Here is a 17078-nt window from a genome sequence, read left to right as displayed (position 1 = left end):
CAGTCCCGAGGCCCCGGGCTCTGCTCCGCGCTGCCGGCAGATGTTGCTGTGAAGCCGGAGGAAGCTTCGGCCGCGCTTCTTCCCTCGACGGCGGCGGCGGGAGGGAGCCGGGGCCGGGCGGCAGCCGGGCTGCGCCCCGGGGCCCAGCGCCGGCTCCGCTCCGCGGGCGGCTCCTCGCCGGCAGCGGCGCGGGGGTCCCTCGACGGGGCGGGCGGGCGGCCGCGGGGCGCCGGCCCCGCTGCGGAGCAGCGCGCTCGCCCGCGGGGCGCCGTCGGGGGGCCGGGCCGGGCAGCGCCGCGCCGCGCCGCGCCGCGGGGCCCCTTCCCAGCCCGGAGCCGCCTGCCAGCAGGCCCCGGCGATGTTGTTCCAAACCTGCTGGTTCCTCGCCAGAAAAGAGAGAAAGGAGGGGGAAAAAAAGAAAAAAAAAAAAAAAAAAAAAAAAAAGGAAAAAAAAAAAGAGAGAGAGCTTTTTTTTTTAAATCGCTTTTCCGCAGTCATCTCCTCGTCCAAACTTCCTGACATCGGCTCCGGCCCTCCCTCCCCTTCCGACGGCCGCGCTGCGCCTCCTCGGAGCCCGGGCCGGGCGGCGGGGCGCCCCGCGGCGAGGTGAGTGGCGGCGGCGGCGGTGCCGGCGGGCGCGGGGCGGGCGCGGGGCCGCTCCGCTGCGGCGGCCGGGCCGGGCCGGGCCGGGCAGAGCCGGGCCGGGCCGGGCCGGGGGGGCGGGCTGCGCTGCGCGGGTTTCCGCCGCTCCTGGCTTTTCCTGCCGGCAGTGCAGCTCCTGCTGCTGGGGCAGGGGACGGGGACCCTGCTGTTCCCCCCCCCCAAAACCCCCCACACACACTGCCGGCGTCGGGGGTTCACGGGGCTCCCGGGGGGTCCTGGACCCCCGCGCGCGGCCCGTGCCCTTGCCTCTGAGCAAGCCTTTTCCGCAGCGAATGGAGGTTCCGGGAGCTGCCGGGAAATTTTGTGCCTCAACAGTTTTTCCATTAGGAAAAAAAACTGTTTGCAGTTGCGGGTGCAGGAGGGGTCACTCGGGGCGAGCGCCGGGAAGGGGGGTCCGGCCTGGCCGGGAGGAAGCAGCGGTAAATCCAGCTGCGGGAATCAGGAAGCCTCTGTTTCCTCCTCCTTCACACGTGTATTTACTGGAGAGCCGTAAACATGGTCCCGGCAGGACCTCACGCCTCTTGCTGGGTATTGCAAAAGCCCCCGTGCTGGGGCCCAGGAGTCCGGGCTCCTGGGCTGACCCCCTCCCCCCCGCCCGCCTGGTGCTGCTGGCAGCCCCGGCGAGGAGCATCCATCACGCCGTTGAGCAAGAGCACGGCGGATCCAGGAGCTGTGACTGCAAATAAATAACATTTTGAGGCGCCGGGGCATCCGTCCAAGGCATATTCCTGCACGTTGGAGCAGCTGGGAAGGGAGCAGCCGGAGCGAGCAGCCGGGGCCGGGCCGAGCCGAGGGGGCGGCCGGGGGAGAGGAGGGCAGCGCTTTCCCACATTCCCGCATTTCCCCGGGATGCTCCGGGGCCGTTTCCTGCTCGCAGCAGCCCCTGTGTCCCGCGGCACCCTGGGGCAGGGGATGATTCCCAGGGTCTCCTCTCCCGGCTCGCGAGGAGCCGAGCCGCGGTGTCCCACCCCGGGAGCAGCCGCGTTTTGGGGCTGAGCCGTGCCGGGGCAGAGGGGCAGGGACCGTCGCTGCCCCGGGGCTGCCTGCTCGCCCCAGCTGGATGCAATTAGGGGACTGCGATCTGGCCCGGAGCATTTATCCGATGCCGTGCGAAGGAGCCGGCTGCGGAGGCGGCTTGGCCCGGCCCCTGCCCCGCGGGGGAGCAGCCGGCCCCGACGACCTGCAGACCGGGCCGTGCCTCGGTTTCCCTTTGGCACGCGTCGGTGCAGGGGGAGCGGCCGTGGCTTGGCCAGGCCGGGCTGGGGGCTGCTCCGCGGTGAAGCCGGGCCCCGCACCGGGGGCGGCGGGTGCTGACGGCAGCTCTCCCCGCGCAGGATGGTGCTGCGGGCCGCGGCGCTGGCGCTGCACGCCTGCCTGCTGGCCGCTCTGCACCCCAGCGACCCCAACGTCTGCAGCTACTGGGAGAGGTAGGGCTGGGGACAGGGCTGGGGGGGCCCAGGCGTCCTGCGGGACCTGCCCCCCACGCTGCCTCCCCCCCCCGGCAGCTTCACGGTGGCGGTGAAGGAGTCCTACGCCAAGCCCCACGTCGTGCTCTCTGCGGAGCCCTGCACCGGGGCGCTGGGGCTCCCCCAGTCCTGCCCACAGCAAAAGTGAGACCCCCCCCCAGACCCCCAGCTGCAGCGGCCTCCTGCGGCCCCACGGATACGGCGGGGCTGGAGCGGGGTGCTCAGGCTGCTCGTGTCCCCCCCCAACCCCCGGCAGGATCGCCTACCGGACAGCGTACCGGCAGGCGGTGCGGACCGACTACCGGCGGCGGTACCAGTGCTGCCTCGGCTACTACGAGAGCCAGGATGCCTGCGTCCGTGAGTGGGGGCGCAGGGGGTGGGCTGGGGGGTGCGGACCCCCCCGCCGCCCGGCCTCAGCGCCCTCCCCGGCCGTGTGCCCGCAGCCCGCTGCACCCACGAGTGCGTCCACGGCCGCTGCGTGGCTCCCGACCGCTGCCAGTGCGAGCCGGGCTGGCGAGGCGCCGACTGCTCCAGCCGTGAGTGGGGCTTCTGCAAGGTGGGGGGGGAGGCTGGGGCAGCCCGGACGCCTGGGCCCCCCTGGCCGTGGCAGGTCCCCGCTGTCGATGACGGCGGGGGGATGCGAAGGCGGCTCTGTCCCCGCACAGAGTGCGAGGAGCAGCGGTGGGGCCGTGGCTGCGAGCACCGCTGCGCCTGCCACCACGGGGCCCCCTGCGACCCGCTGAGCGGGGCCTGCGCCTGCCCGCCGGGCTACGCCGACCCGCTGTGCCGCCAGCCCTGCCCGCCGGGCGCCTACGGCCCCGGCTGCCGCCTGCCCTGCGCCTGCCACGCCGGCGCCGCCTGCAACGCCTCCACCGGCGCCTGCCTCTGCCCGCCGGAGCTCGCCGGCCCCGCGTGAGTACCGGCCCCACGGGGATCCCTCCGGCCGCTGGCATGCACCGGGGTCCGGCACCCCCGGAGCGGGGATGCCGGTGCTCCGGCTGCCAGCGTGCACCGGGGTCCAGCACCCCCGGAGTGGGGATGCCGGTGCTCCGGCTGCCGGTGTGCACCGGGGTCCAGCACTCCTGGAGCGGGGATGCCGGTGCTCCGGCTGCCGGCGTGCACCGGGGTCCAGCACTCCTGGAGTGGGGATGCCGGTGCTCCGGCTGCCGGTGTGCACCGGGGTCCGGCACCCCCAGAGCAGGGATGCCGGTGCTCCGGCTGCCAGCGTGCACCGGGGTCCGGCACTCCTGGAGTGGGGATGCCGGTGCTCCGGCTGCCGGCATGCACCGGGGTCCAGCATTCCTGGAGCGGGGATGCCGGTGCTCCGGCCGCCGACATGCACCGGGGTCCGGCACCCCGGGCGTCCTGGCCACCCGCTCACCCTCCTGCCCCAGCTGTGACGTGCCCTGCCCCAACGGCACCCACGGGATGTCCTGCGCCAGCGCCTGCCCCTGCCAGCATGGGGGCATCTGCCATCCGCAGGGCTCCAGCACCTGCCTCTGCCCCCCCGGGTGGATGGTAGGTGCCACCCGCAGCCCCCCGGCCTCGGCTTCTCCCCCCCCCCCGGCGCCGCTGACCCTGCCGCCCCTTCTCAGGGGGAGATCTGCTCCACGCCGTGCCCCCCCGGGCGCTTCGGGCCCGGCTGCCGGGGCGAATGCCGCTGCCACAACGGCGGGAGCTGCGACCCCCTCGACGGGCAGTGCCAGTGCGCGCCGGGCTTCACCGGGGAGCAGTGAGTGGGCCAGGACTGGGGGCAACGGGGACCCCCGGCCCCAGTGCTGCTGGACCGTAGCCTGCGCCGGCCTGACATGCACCGAGCCGCGCGGTCTCAGCCCGGAGCAGGGGGCTGAGGCTCCCCCGGCCGTGGCTCCGTGGGGACGTGCCCCCCGGCCCGTGCAGGTGCCGGGAGCGGTGCCCCGTGGGGAAGTACGGGCAGGACTGCCGGGAGAGCTGCGACTGCGCCAACGGGGGCCAGTGCTTCCACGTCGACGGCGCCTGCCTGTGCGAGGCCGGCTTCCAGGGGGGCCGCTGCGAGGAGCGCCGGTGCCTGGACGGGCTCTACGGCCTCCGCTGCGAGAACCGCTGCCTCTGCCACCCCCAGCACAGCCAGAGGTAGGGCAGCCCCCCTTCCCCCCCGGACGCCTGGGTCCCCTCTCCTGGGGCAGGGCGCGGGGTCGCGGAGCCGCAGCCTGGGAGCACGGGGGCCCTGACTGGTCTTGGGGTCCCCCCCCCCACCCCGCAGCTGCCACCCGCTGCTCGGCGAGTGCCTGTGCCGCCCGGGCTGGGCCGGGCTCTTCTGCAACGAGAGCTGCCCGCCGGGCTCCTTCGGCGCCGGCTGCCTGCAGCCCTGCCTCTGCCTCAACGGGGGCACCTGCGACGGGGCCACGGGGCGCTGCCACTGCCCCCCCGGCTACACGGTGCGTCCCGGCCCCGCCGCCTCGCCCCGGCATGGGCCACGGCTGCCCTGGGGATTGCATGGGGGTCCGGGCATCCCTGGGGGTTCCTTGGGGGTCTGAGCATCCCTGGGGGTTGCATAGGGGTCTGGGTGTCTCTGGGGGTTGCATTCGGGTCTGGGCATTGCTGTGGGGTCTGGGAATCCCTGGGGGTTGCATGGGGGTCTGGGCATCCCTGGGGGTTGCTTGGGGGTCCGGGCATCCCCAGGGGATGGCTGAGGAGTCAGGGCATCCCTGGAGGTCTGAGCATCTCTGGGGGGAGCACAGGGGGCCTGGATATCCACAGGAAGAGAATAGGGGTCTGGGCACCCATGGGGGTTGTTGGGGGTCTGGGTACCCACGGGAGGAGCAGGGAGCTCTGGGCATCCCTTGGGAGTCTGAGAGTTGCTTGGGGGTCTGGGCACCCATGGGAGGAACACATGGGTCCAGGCATTCCTGGGGAATAGCTGGGGGGGGGGGGTCTGGGCATCCAAGAGGTTATGTGGGGGTCTGGTAACCCCAGGGATTTCTTGGGGGTCGGGGTATCCATGGGAAGACCAAGGGGGTCTGGGCATCCCCGGGGCAGGGGAACACGGGGGTCCCTGGGCGGCCAGGGGTTTGGGAGTCCCCCAGCCTGTCTCCAGCACCAGGAGCCCCGTGCCCCCCTCCTCCCCCCCCAGGACGAGCACTGCTCCTCGCCGTGCCCCGCCGACACGTTCGGGCCGAGCTGCTCGGGGCGCTGCTCCTGCCGCAACGCCGTGGCCTGCTCCCCGCTCGACGGCGCCTGCTTCTGCAAGGAAGGTGGGTGGGCGCCGGGCCGGCAGCGGGGTGGGGGGCACAGCGGCGGGGTGGGGTGGGGGGGCCGCGTGCCACCCGCGCCACCCCCACCGCGCCGCCGTGCCCTCGCTCCGCAGGCTGGCGCGGCCCCGACTGCTCCGAGCCCTGCGCCGCCGGCACCTGGGGTCCCGGCTGCAACCGGAGCTGCGAGTGCGCCCACGGGGCCGCCTGCAGCCCCCGCAGCGGCACGTGCAGCTGCGCCGCGGGCTGGCGCGGCCCCCGCTGCCGGCAGCCCTGCCCGGTGAGTGCGGTGCTGGGCCGGGCCCGGGGGGGGGAGGGGGGACGCATGCCCCGGGGCAGGGGGGCTGCCCCAGAGCTGACCCCCCCCCCCCCGGCCGCCCAGGACGGCACCTTCGGCCCCGGCTGCAGCCGGCGATGCTCCTGCGCCCACGCGGCCGGCTGCGACCCCGTCTCCGGCGCCTGCCGCTGCCTGCCGGGATGGACAGGTAAAAGCGGGGACGGGACGGGGGCGACGGGCACCGTCCCGCTCCGGGCCGCCTTTGGCCTTCGTCGCTCTTCCTCCTCGCAGGGCCGCAGTGCGAGCGGAGCTGCGAGCCGGGCTTCTGGGGCCAGAACTGCAGCCAGCCCTGCGCCTGCCGCAACGGAGCCGCCTGCTCGCCCCAGGACGGCTCCTGCACCTGCGCCCCGGGCTACCGCGGCCCCGCGTGCCAGCGCCGTGAGTGCCGCCGCCGCCGCCGCGGGTCTCTGCCGGCGGCTGAGCCCGGGCAAACTCATTTCACCCTTCCCCGCCACAGCCTGCCAGCCGGGACGCTACGGGAAGAAGTGCGCGCTGGCGTGCTCCTGCGCCAACCACTCCTCCTGCCACCCCGCCGACGGCTCCTGCCGCTGCGCCCCGGGCTGGACCGGCGGCGACTGCTCCCGGCGTGAGTGCGGGCGCCGGGGCTGCCCCCGGCGAGCCCGGCCCCTACGCGGGGGTGGGAACGGCCCATACGGCTATGGGGGGCCGTACGGACCCGGGTCTGCCCTGGGCAGCGTGGAGCCGTACGGTCCTGGATCAGCCCCAGATGCTGTGGGGCCGTATGGATGTGGGTCTGCCCTGGGCACCGTGGAGCCATATGGTCCTGGATCAGCCCCAGATGCTGTGGGGCTGTATAGATGTGGGTCTGCCCTGGACAGTATGGAGCCATACGGTCCTGGATCAGCCCCAGATGCTGTGGGGCCGTATGGATGTGGGTCTGCCCTGGGCAGTATGGAGCCATACGGTCCTGGATCAGCCCCAGATGCTGTGGGGCCGTATGGATGTGGGTCTGCCCCGGGCAGTATGGAGTCATACGGTCCCAGGTCTGCGGGGCCGCGTGGATCGGGGTCTGCCCCGGGCCCTATGGAGCTATAGGGCCCCGGGCCTGCCCCCGCCCCACGCCCCGCTGTGCCCGGCAGCGTGCCCCCCCGGCACCTTCGGGCTCCAGTGCGGCCAGCTCTGCGAGTGTCCCCCCAACGCCACGTGCCACCCGGCCAGCGGGACGTGCCAGTGCGCCCCGGGCAGGATCGGGCCCCGCTGCGAGCCTGGTGAGCGGGGCTGGGTGGGGAGGGGGCAGCAGCAGGCGCCGGACGCCTGGGCCCCTTCCCCAGCTGATGGCCCCTTTCCCCCTCCGGCACGCAGCGAGCCCGGAGCAGCCCTACACCATGGTGCCGGCGCCGCCGGCAGCCTCCAGCTCCCTGGGGCTGGTGCTCGGCATGGTGGCCCTGGTCGCCTCGCTGGTGGCCGCGGTGGCCGCGGCCACCTGCTACCGCCTCCAGCAGAAGGGCAAGGAGAGCCAGCAGCTGGCGGTGGCCTACGCGGCGGGGCGGCCCGACGCCTCCGCGTACGCGGTGCCAGGTGAGCGGCGGCGGCGGCGGCGGCGGCGGGGACACGGGCCGGCACCGCCCGGGCTCACGGGCCGGCTTCTCCCGCAGACGTGCCGCCGGCCCCCGCGCACTATTACTCCAACCCCAGCTACCACACGCTGTCCCAGTGCACCCTGCCCGCTCCGGACGGAGCCGAGTCCCGCCAGGTACGGCACGGCGCGGCGCGGCACGGCGCGGCGCGGCGCCCCGGGGCTCACCCGGCCCCGCTCCGGCCGCAGGTGCCCGGCGGGCAGCTCTTTGCCGCGGCGGAGAGGCCCCACGGCGCCGAAGGCAACGCCACGCTGCCCCCGGACTGGAAGCACCACGGAGCAGCGGCGCGGGGACGGAGGGGTAAGGGGGAGCTGGGGGGCAGAGCGGGGCAGAGGCGCCCCGGTGCCTCCCTGCCTTTCCCGGGGATTTGCTGGAGCTGGGAAGGAGCTGGGCATCCCCGTGCCGGGGCTCGGGCGCCGGGGCTCAGCCGACTCGGGCTCCCGGCCCGAGCGTTGCGCGGCGGCTGGAGGTTGGGAGAGGGAGCCCAAATCCGGCCCCTTGGCTCCTACGGCTCCTTGGCTCCCAGGGGCAGGACACCTGGACCGGAGCTACAGCTACAGCTACTCCTGCAGCCTGGGGAAGTACTACGGCAAAGGCAGGCGGCCGGGGGACGCGGCTGGGACGCGGCTCGGCTCCGCGGGGGCCTGGCTGGGACAGGGTGGGGTGGGCCTGGGACAGGGCTGGACCGTGGCTGGGACACAGCCGGTACCGGGCTGGGAGGAGGCTGGGATATGACCAAGATGGGGCTGGGACATGGTTGGGACAAGGCTTGGATGAGGTTGGGACAAGACTGGGACGGGGCTGGGATACAGCTGGGACAGGGCTGGGATACAGCTGGGACAGGGCTGGGCTGGGGCTGGGATGAGATTGGGACAAGACTGGGATGGGGCTGGGATACAGCTGGGACAGGGCTGGGCTGGGGCTGGGATGAGATTGGGACAAGACTGGGATGAGTCTGGGATACAGCTGGGACAGGGCTGGGCTGAGGCTAGGATGAGATTGGAGCAAGACTGGGATGGGGCTGGGATACAGCTGGGACAGGGCTGAGCTGGGGCTGGGATGAGATTGGAACAAGACTGGGATGGGGCTGGGATACAGCTGGGACAGGGCTGGGCTGGGGCTGGGATGAGATTGGGACAAGACTGGGATGGGGCTGGGATACAGCTGGGATGGGGCTGGGATACAGCTGGGACAGGGCTGGGCTGAGGCTGGGATGAGATTGGAACAAGACTGGGATGGGGCTGGGATACAGCTGGGACAGAGCTGGGCTGAGGCTGGGATGAGATTGGGACAAGACTGGGATGGGGCTGGGATACAGCTGGGACAGGGCTGGGCTGAGGCTGGGATGAGATTGGGACAAGACTGGGATGGGGCTGGGATACAGCTGGGACAGGGCTGGGCTGAGGCTAGGATGAGATTGGAGCAAGACTGGGATGGGGCTGGGATACAGCTGGGACAGGGCTGGGCTGGGGCTGGGATGAGATTGGGACAAGACTGGGATGGGGCTGGGATACAGCTGGGATGGGGCTGGGATACAGCTGGGACAGGGCTGGGCTGAGGCTGGGATGAGATTGGAACAAGACTGGGATGGGGCTGGGATACAGCTGGGACAGGGCTGAGCTGGGGCTGGGATGAGATTGGAACAAGACTGGGATGGGGCTGGGATACAGCTGGGACAGGGCTGGGCTGAGGCTGGGATGAGATTGGAACAAGACTGGGATGGGGCTGGGATACAGCTGGGACAGGGCTGAGCTGGGGCTGGGATGAGATTGGAACAAGACTGGGATGGGGCTGGGATACAGCTGGGACAGGGCTGAGCTGGGGCTGGGATGAGGTTGGGGCACAGCTGTGCTGGGACCAGGACACTGCTGGGACAGGGCTGGGACGCAGCTGGGACGCGGCTGCTGGCTCTGGCCCGCGCCCCCGGCGAGGGCAGCCCCTAACCCGCGCCCGGCGCCGGCTCGCCCGCAGACTGCGCGGCCGAGGGCCTGGGCGCCAGCGCCAGCTCCCTGGCCAGCGAGAACCCTTACGCCACCATCAAGGACCTGCCCACGCTCACGGCCAAGTCCCCCGAGGGCAGCTACATGGAGATGAAATCCCCGGTCCGGCGGGAGATGTCCTACGCCGAGATCGGGCTCCTCGAGCAGGCGCCCGGCAGCACCGAGGAAGGTAGGGCTGGGAGGGACGCGCTGCGCGGCCGCGGTGCGAGGCGCTGCCCGTCCCTGGGGCACCTTGGCCACGGTGCAAGGTGCTGCACGTCCCCGGGGGAGCCTGGCCGTGGTGCAAGGCGCTGCCCGTCCCTCGGGCACCTTGGCCACGGTGCAAGGTGCTGCACGTCCCCGGGGGAGCCTGGCCGTGGTGCAAGGCGCTGCCCGTCCCTGGGGCACCTTGGCCATGGTGCAAGGTGCTGCACGTCCCCGGGGAGCCTGGCCATGGTGCGAGGTGCTGCATATCCCTGAGGGACCTTGGCCGTGGTGCAAGGTGCTGCACGTCCCCGAGGAAGCCCGGCCACGGTGCAAGGCGCTGCCCGTCCCTGGGGCACCTTGGCCATGGTGCAAGGCGCTGCACGTCCCCAGCAGAGCCTGGCCATGGTGCAAGGTGCTGCATATCCCTGAGGGACCTTGGCCACGGTGCAATGTGCTGCACGTCCCCGAGGAAGCCCGGCCACGGTGCAAGGCGCTGCACGTCCCCCGGGGGGATCCATCCCTTATAGCCTGCTCTTCTCCCCACAGAGATTTGCCCCGCGGGGGCAGAAGGAACCTCCACCGAGGCCACCCCGAACCACTATGACTCCCCCAAGAACAGCCACATCCCCAGCCACTACGACGTGCCGCCCGTCCGCCACTACCCGCCGTCCCCGCCGCTGCGGAGGAAGGACCGCTGAGGGGCCCCGGCGTCCGGGTGCCGGGCCGTGGGGACGAGGAAGCTGGGCCCGGCACGGGCCCCCCCATGTTGGACCTCGGGCCACGGGGGGTGCGGGGCGCCGTGGCGGGGCTCGGCCCCCCGGGACTGGCCCCAAATTGCGGGGCGCTGGCTGTAAATAAAGGTGGTTGGTGGTGTTGTGTGAACCGGGGTCACGCTGGGACCAGTAAGAGCCCAGAGATGGGACCAGTAAAGGCCCCATGACGGGGCCAGTAAGAACCCAGTGATGGGACCAGTAAATGCCAAGACATGAGGCTTGTAAAGGCCCAGTTATAGGACCCATTAAACCCCAGCAACGAGACCAGTAAAGGCCTGGTAATGAGGCCAATAATAGCCCAGCATGGGACCAGTAAGCCCAGTAATGATGCAGGGATGGGACCAGTAAGGGCAAATGAACGGCGCCAGTTACGGCCCAGGACTGAGACCAGTCCAGGCCCAGTTCTGGGCTCAGTAACGGCCCGGCGATGGAGCCAGTAAAGGCCCAGTAAAGACCTAGTAAACGCCCAGTTCGCTGCGGGGCGCTCTGCGGGGCCCCGCCCCGCCCCTCCAGGCCCCGCCCCCTGCGCTGGCCCCGCCCCGCCCCGTGTCGTCACCGCGGAGCCCCGCCCCTCCCCGCGCAGTGGCGCGTTGCCATGGGGACGCGCGCGGCCGCGCAGGCGCCGCGGAGCCAGGTGCGAACCGCCCCCCCCCCACCCCGGTCTTGTTTTAGGACCCCCCGTTTTGGGGATTCCCCCCCCCCCCGTTTTGGGACCCCTTGTTTGGGGGATTCTCCTCGTTTGGATTCCCCCCCCCCCAATTTTTGCCTCTCCCCATTTTGCCCCCCCCCCCCCCCGTTTTGGAGATTCCTCTATTTTGGGGATTTTCTCCCCACTTTGGGACCCCCCCTGTTTTGGGGACCCCCCGTCCGTTTTGAGACCCCCTCAGCCCCCCCCCCCCCCAGGGACCCCAGCCTGAGCCCCTTTCCTGAGGCCCCGCAGCTTGCTGGGACCCCTCCACCACCAGCACCCCTGGTCCAGGCCTCTCACGTTGTGGGAGACCCCCGCCACCCCCCAGCCCAGGGACCCTTGGCCTGAGACCCCTCTAATGGCGCTCCTGCCCCCCCCAGGCCCAGGCAGTCCCGCTTAACCCCCTCCAGGGTCCCTCTCACAGCCCCCCCCAGCCCAGAGACCCCCCCCGTCACCTCCATCGATGCCACACCCCCCCATAGCCCCCCCCCAACCCCTGCAGGGACCCCTTCATAGGGATCCTCCCGTCCCAGAGCCCAGGGATCCCCCCGTTACCTCCCACAGGCTCCCCCCTACTCTGCTGTGCCCCCCCGCGCCAGCCTTCGGAGCCGCCAGGCCATGAGGAAGAAGGCGGAGCGCGCGGCCAAGGAGAAGGCGGCCGCCGCGGCCCTCGAGGAGGAGGCGAGGAGCGCGGCGAGGAAGGCCGAGCAGGGCGAAGGTGATGCCCCCTTGGCCCTGGCAAGGGGTAGGGGGTCTGCAGGGGGCCGGGTTGGGGAAGGGGAGGCTGCCGAGGGGGGTCTCAGGGCTGACCCCCCCTTTGCGTCCCGACCCCCCGCCTGCGCCGGGGGCCGAAGCCCTGAGCCCGCGGCGGGCGCTGCTCTCGCGGCCCTGCCCCGTCCTGGCCTGCCCGCAGAGGAGTACCAGTGCACAGGCCTCCTGGAGCAGGACTTCCACGAGCTCTGCGCCCGCGCCGGCTTCTCCCGCATCCCCAAAGTCACCCTCCGGCCGTCCCCGAGCATCCCCAGCGGCGGTGAGTGCGACCCAGGGGAAATGGGGGTGCTGTGGGGCAGCCAAGAGCTGTGTGCCTGGAGGATGCCTGGAGGATGCCTGGAGGATGGTGGCTCCCCAGCCACCAAGACGTTGCTCCTTTGCACTGGCCTCCCTTGGCTCCGTGTGTGACGGCGTGGAAGGACCAGCTGGGGGTTTGCCTGGGCTTGGTGCTCGCAGTGCTCTTCTCTGCTCCGAGTGACCGTTTCCCTCTGATCGGCAGAGGATATCAAAGTGCTGGCCAAAAAGGAGAAGGACATCGAAGCCCGCCTCACCCGCATCCAGAACAAGTACAGCTACTTCCAGCCCTGCATCCAGGTGGAGATTGAGCACGATGACCCCAAGAATGTCCGTGAGATCTTCCTGCGAGGTGAATCTGCAGCTGGGTGCCCCAATCCGCCCCTGTGCTGCCCAGGAAGCCCTAACTCACTAGGCAGGGGGATTCGGGCAGCCGAATCGGTTTCAAATTGAAAAGCGTGTTGGGCTTGCTAGCTGCAGCAAGTGTTCTTGCACCCCTGCCTCTGTCCTCTGGCTATGTAGCAGGCCCCAACAAGCCACGTTAACTGATTATGAGGCAGCCCAGGTTGCAGCAGGGGCAGCAAGAGCTATTTAAGCAGCAGGTTCCTGGAAGATGATTCATGTTCCAACACATGAGCAATCAAGAGCTGCCACCGGCTTCAAGGGATGAGGCGCCTCTGAGCGTTAGAGCTTGCAAGACCCCGCAGAGCTGTGCCGGTGCCTTCTGCGCCTCCTGGGAGGGCAGAGACCACACTAGGGCGCTCTTCCCTGTTCCTGTACCGTGTCTTTGATCCTCCTGTCTCTGGCAGGTTGGAAAATCGAAGAGAAAATGCTGGGCATCTTGAGCAAGTGCCTGCCCACCCTCGCCAACCTGCAGGCCGTGCAGTGAGTGCGGGCTCCCCTCCGGCTCTGTTGTCCAACTCAAGTGCGGGAGCCCCCAGGCAGGGCTGGAGGGCAGAGCAGGGCATGAAGTGTATATTCCCAGCCCTGTTGCTCCCACGTTGTGCCCCCTCCGTGCCTCAGTTTCCCCCTCTGGAGAGGGCTGAGAGCCCTCCCTGCCAGTGGGTTCAGACCGTGGCTGATACTGCTCGTCTCTGGCAGCCTCTGGAAAGTCGGCCTGACGGACCTGCTGCTCCCCTCGCTGATTGCTCTCCTGACGAGCTGCACCAGCCTTCGGTAAGGGGGAGCTGCTCTGCAGGGGCTGAGGCCGGATCCGACCACTGGGTTCCTTTTTGGGCTTCGGGAAGGAGTTCTGAATATTATCCAACTATAGCTAATTAAGTATTTTGACAGTTGTGGAAGCGGATGAAAGAATGGGGGTGCTAAGGCCTGGATCATTAATCATGGGACGTGTTACCAGCCCGAGCCCCTGCGGTGCCCCGTCCCACAGCACCGATGCGGCTGTTCACAGCCGTTTCAGCCTGAGGTGCTGCGTGCTGGTGTGGGGCTGTTAGCAACCTGGAGGGTTTTGCTTCCTCAGGACGCTCAGCCTGGAGGGGAACCCCTTGCCTGAGCACTCCTTCTACAAGCTGATGGGGAATGAGAGCACGTGAGTGCCCCGTCTGAGCAGGGTCGTGGCACCTGGCGGGTCAGATGTGGCCTGGACGGGTTGAACTGGTGTCCCCAGCCCCAGCTGGAGGCAGCGGGGTGCAAGGCTCCCTTCGGAGCAGGAGAGCAAAACTGTGTGTGGGGGGGGGGGGATTGAAGCCTGTCACCGTCCGACCCGCAGGCTGGCCCACCTCTCGCTGCGCAACAACGACATCGGCGATGCGGCTGCCAAGCTCATCGGACAGAGCCTTTCCACGCTCAGGTCCTCCAACCGGAGCCTGGTCTCCCTCGTCCTCAGCTTCAACCACATCTCGGACGTGGGAGCAGGCTACATTGCGGAGGTGAGGAGCCCAGAGGGCTGGGCGTTGCACACGAGGGAGGGTTTGGGAGGATCAAGAGGGTCTCTGCACCCGCTGTGTCTCAGCAACAGCCCGGCCGAGCTGGGCTTCCCTTGCCGCTGTCTTGGCTCTCCAGGGCTTGCGCTTGAACCGCTCCCTGCTCTCCCTGTCCCTGGCGCACAACGACATCGGAGACGCCGGGGCCCTCAGACTCGCGGAGGTGAGTTCCCCCGCTCCCAGCCTCGCCGCCCCCGTCCACGCACGAGCCCGGAGCGCACAGCTGGCCCTGCTGCCGCGCCGCGCCAGGTCCTGGCTCCCTTCGCGCTGACGCACACCGAAGTGGTGGAGAGGAGGTGGCTGCTCCTGAAGGAGTCCCTGGGACAGCCCCGCAAGGTGAGCGCCAGGGCAGACCTGCCCCCTCCTCGTTTCAGGTGGACGGGGTGGGGGGTTTGTGGCTGCCTTCCCTCTCCCAGCCCTGGGCAAACTGTAGCAGTAACCAGGAACTATCCAGGAAACGGGCCACTTTATCCCGCCTGGGCCCTGGGATCTCTCTCGTGGCACTGCCAGTGCTGTTTGCTGCTCTGAGCCCCCTCCTCTTTCAAACCCAGAAGCACAGCGAGATCAAGATCGACCATCCCTCGAGCCTGTCCAGCAACATGGCTGTGGACCGGCTGCCACTAGCCAAGCAGAACAAAACTGTGGCCAAGAAGAAGGTGAGGAGGGTGGGTGGTTAAGGCAGGGCTCCTGGATTAGAGGGAGCCGTAAAGGGGGACTCGGGGCTGGCAGGTGGCAGAGCACAGCGGCACAGAGAAAGGGAGCACACCCGCTGGTTTCGCCGGGGGTGGGCAGGGGCTACACGTGCCTTGGTCCCCCCCTTTCCAATGAGTTGACCGCTGAGGTGCTGGGTGTCTACATACCCCTCGCTGTGGGGTGCGAGGGGCAGCGGGGGTTGAGGCAGCGCCTGGTGCTCCGTCGGCACCTTCGGCTCTTGCAGGAGCTGCTGCGCAAGGAGGAGAAGGGGCCAGGCAGCAGCAGCGGGGCCAACAGCCTGGCCGCCCCGTCCGGGCGGAAGGAGGACATCAAACAAACCAAGAAGTGTGAGTGAGGATGCCTCTGGGGCATCACGGAGTGGTGGGGCTGGGCCCGGGCTCAGCGCCCTCCCCGCTCTGCCCTCCCCGCAGCCGCTGCCCTGCAGGACCCGAAAGCCGCGCGCGCCAAGGGCGTGAAACCGAGCAGCAAGGAGAAGCGGAGCCCGACGACCGACATGGAGGTGAGGGACCCTGGGGGCGGCAGGGGCCACCTTACCCTAGCCCAGTGCTCCCTCAGGGGCCCGTGTATGTCCAGGTGCCAGCGCCGGCCGAGACGCTGAACCCGCTGCTGGAGCAGGCCGAGCACCGTGACGGGAAGGTCTTCCTGCCCGGCAACCAGGAGCTCATCAACCTCAACCTTGCCCGTGAGTGAGGGACGGCGGGGGGAGCCCCTGCGGCCCGGGGCAGGTCCCGGCTCGCGGAGCAGTGCTGCTCTCAGCCCCACACATGCGGGACTCGACTCAGCTGCCCTGTTCGCCTGCTGCGGGCACCCGGGCGGCGATGCCCGACGCATCGTGGTGGGGTGCGGCAGAGCAAGAACTGCCCAGTTCCGACTGGCCCCTTCCCTCCCCAGACAACCACATCACAGAGCAAGGCCTCCAGGCCTTCCTGGCCGTCGTGCAGGGGCAGCAGAAGAGAAAGGGGTCGGCAGGGGCCAAGGGGAAGCCAGGGCTGCTGCGCCTGTCGCTGCAGGTGAGTGAGGGGCGTGTAGCCGGCCCCGGCGGCACTGCCGGGCAGAGCCAGCCTCTCCCCACCTCGTGCCTCCCTTTCCTTGCAGAAGAACTGCTTCCCTCCTGCCTGCAAGGCCTTTGTGCAGCTCCAGGAGCTGATGCAGCTGCGGGACCCTGTCTCCAAACGCAAGGACAAGGAGGAGGAGCAGGGCGTGGGTGTTTAGCGCAGGGCTGTGCCAGGCCTGGCCCACGGCTGGCCCTCGAGGAACCACACACACACCTACAGGTGAAGAATAGCTCACTTCTTGCATTTTTCTTTAAAAAAAAAATCTTTACCATCGAAAGGAAGAAAATAAAACAGATTATACAGCATTGAACAGCAACCAGTCAGTCTTGGCTCTATTATATATAATATATATATCAGGCACCCCAGCGCTGGCCTTGCCTTTAGACACTGAAGGAAAGGTTGGAGGGGGCAGAGGCGAAAGGCACCCCAGCCGTCTCGCTCTTCCCTGGCTCCGTGGGGAGAGGAGAGGGCGCAGCCGTGCCAGCAGCGCCGCCAGCTCTCCCCGGGGCTGCCTGTCCCCGCCGCGCCGTACGCCGCGTGCTGTCCCCGTGCAGCCGGAGCGCGGAGCCCGGGGCAGGCGGCAGGCTCCAGCAGGAAGGAGACTCCAAGGGGCTGCTCCCCGCCGCCCCCTTCCCCTCGCCCGGCTGGGGACAGCGGCACGGGGCACGGCCGGGGGCGCTGCGTAGGGCCAGCGCTGGGGAGCTGGCTGCCCTCCGGCACGCAGGGCAGGCTAGTGGTAACAGCCTTTTTCTTACAACAGCGGGACAGAGATGCGGTGGTTATTTACAAGACGGATGCACATACATACATATTTATAGTCAGCGGGGGGGGGGGGGGGGGGGGGGCGAGGGCGGGTGGGCCGCAGCACGGAGAGGAACAAAACAAAGTGCATTTATACAGACTAGAACCAGCTCTCGCGGCCGGGGGCGGAGGGGGCCGAGGCGGGGCTGCCATGCGAGGGGTTGGGGGGGGCGCCTGCTCTGCGGGGCGCGAGGTTGGGGTGTTGGGGGGCGAGGGCTGAACACCGCCCCTGCGCGCTCCGGGCCTGCTCCCGCCTTCCAGTTTAAGCCCGCGGCGGTCTGGTTCGAGGCTCCCGCTGCCCTGCCCGGGCCAGCCCCGGCCCAGGGCGGCGGTGCAGGGGGCCGGAGAGGCCGTCAGGCAGTTCCGGCTTCGAGCGATTCTTGGGGAAGACGCCCCCCCCCTGCCACACACACACCCCCTCCAGTGCCGCTAAAGGGTGGCGTCGCGAGCGGGGTCCTCCGCGAGGGGGGCCCTGCAGCCTGGAAGAGACGGGGAGAAACGGGTTGGGGGGGGGGGGGGCCGGCGAGCCCGGCGCCGCGCGGGGCAGCAGCCCGCGAGC

General features: G+C 69.9%; 3 protein-coding genes across 5 annotated transcripts in view; 2 read left to right on the top strand and 1 right to left on the bottom strand.

The window, feature by feature from the left end:
• The first annotated feature begins 442 nt into the window (after positions 1 to 442).
• Positions 443 to 10362, top strand: PEAR1 (platelet endothelial aggregation receptor 1). The gene is made up of 22 exons (XM_062597944.1): positions 443 to 606; positions 1998 to 2090; positions 2169 to 2273; positions 2386 to 2486; positions 2573 to 2665; positions 2795 to 3041; positions 3524 to 3647; positions 3725 to 3861; positions 4029 to 4241; positions 4372 to 4546; positions 5242 to 5362; positions 5476 to 5639; positions 5742 to 5844; positions 5928 to 6074; positions 6154 to 6282; positions 6797 to 6925; positions 7020 to 7235; positions 7313 to 7410; positions 7483 to 7594; positions 7821 to 7889; positions 9266 to 9463; positions 10027 to 10362. The coding sequence occupies exons 2-22, from the start codon at positions 1999 to 2001 to the stop codon at positions 10176 to 10178; spliced, it is 2925 nt and encodes a 974-aa protein (XP_062453928.1). The 5' UTR covers positions 443 to 606; position 1998; the 3' UTR covers positions 10179 to 10362.
• A 54-nt stretch (positions 10363 to 10416) lies between these two features.
• Positions 10417 to 16014, top strand: LRRC71 (leucine rich repeat containing 71). The gene is made up of 15 exons (XM_062597607.1): positions 10417 to 10428; positions 11506 to 11686; positions 11855 to 11971; positions 12224 to 12358; positions 12816 to 12891; positions 13108 to 13182; positions 13487 to 13555; positions 13736 to 13895; positions 14029 to 14112; positions 14199 to 14285; positions 14501 to 14621; positions 15088 to 15162; positions 15208 to 15345; positions 15555 to 15673; positions 15759 to 16014. Exons 1-15 carry the CDS (start codon positions 10417 to 10419, stop codon positions 15873 to 15875), a joined length of 1566 nt encoding a protein of 521 aa, XP_062453591.1. The 3' UTR covers positions 15876 to 16014.
• Positions 15939 to 17078, bottom strand: part of ARHGEF11 (Rho guanine nucleotide exchange factor 11) — a 35246-nt gene continuing 34106 nt past the window's right edge. For all 3 annotated transcript variants that reach the window (XM_062597753.1, XM_062597755.1, XM_062597754.1), the window contains exon 41: positions 15939 to 16998. In XM_062597753.1, the coding sequence (XP_062453737.1) occupies positions 16949 to 16998 (50 nt within the window). In that variant the 3' untranslated portion in view covers positions 15939 to 16948. The remainder of the gene's footprint in view (positions 16999 to 17078) is intronic.

Source organism: Rhea pennata, chromosome 31 (assembly GCF_028389875.1).
Source record: "Rhea pennata isolate bPtePen1 chromosome 31, bPtePen1.pri, whole genome shotgun sequence".
Lineage (NCBI taxonomy): Eukaryota > Metazoa > Chordata > Aves > Rheiformes > Rheidae > Rhea > Rhea pennata.
This window is presented reverse-complemented; position numbering and strand designations above follow the sequence as displayed.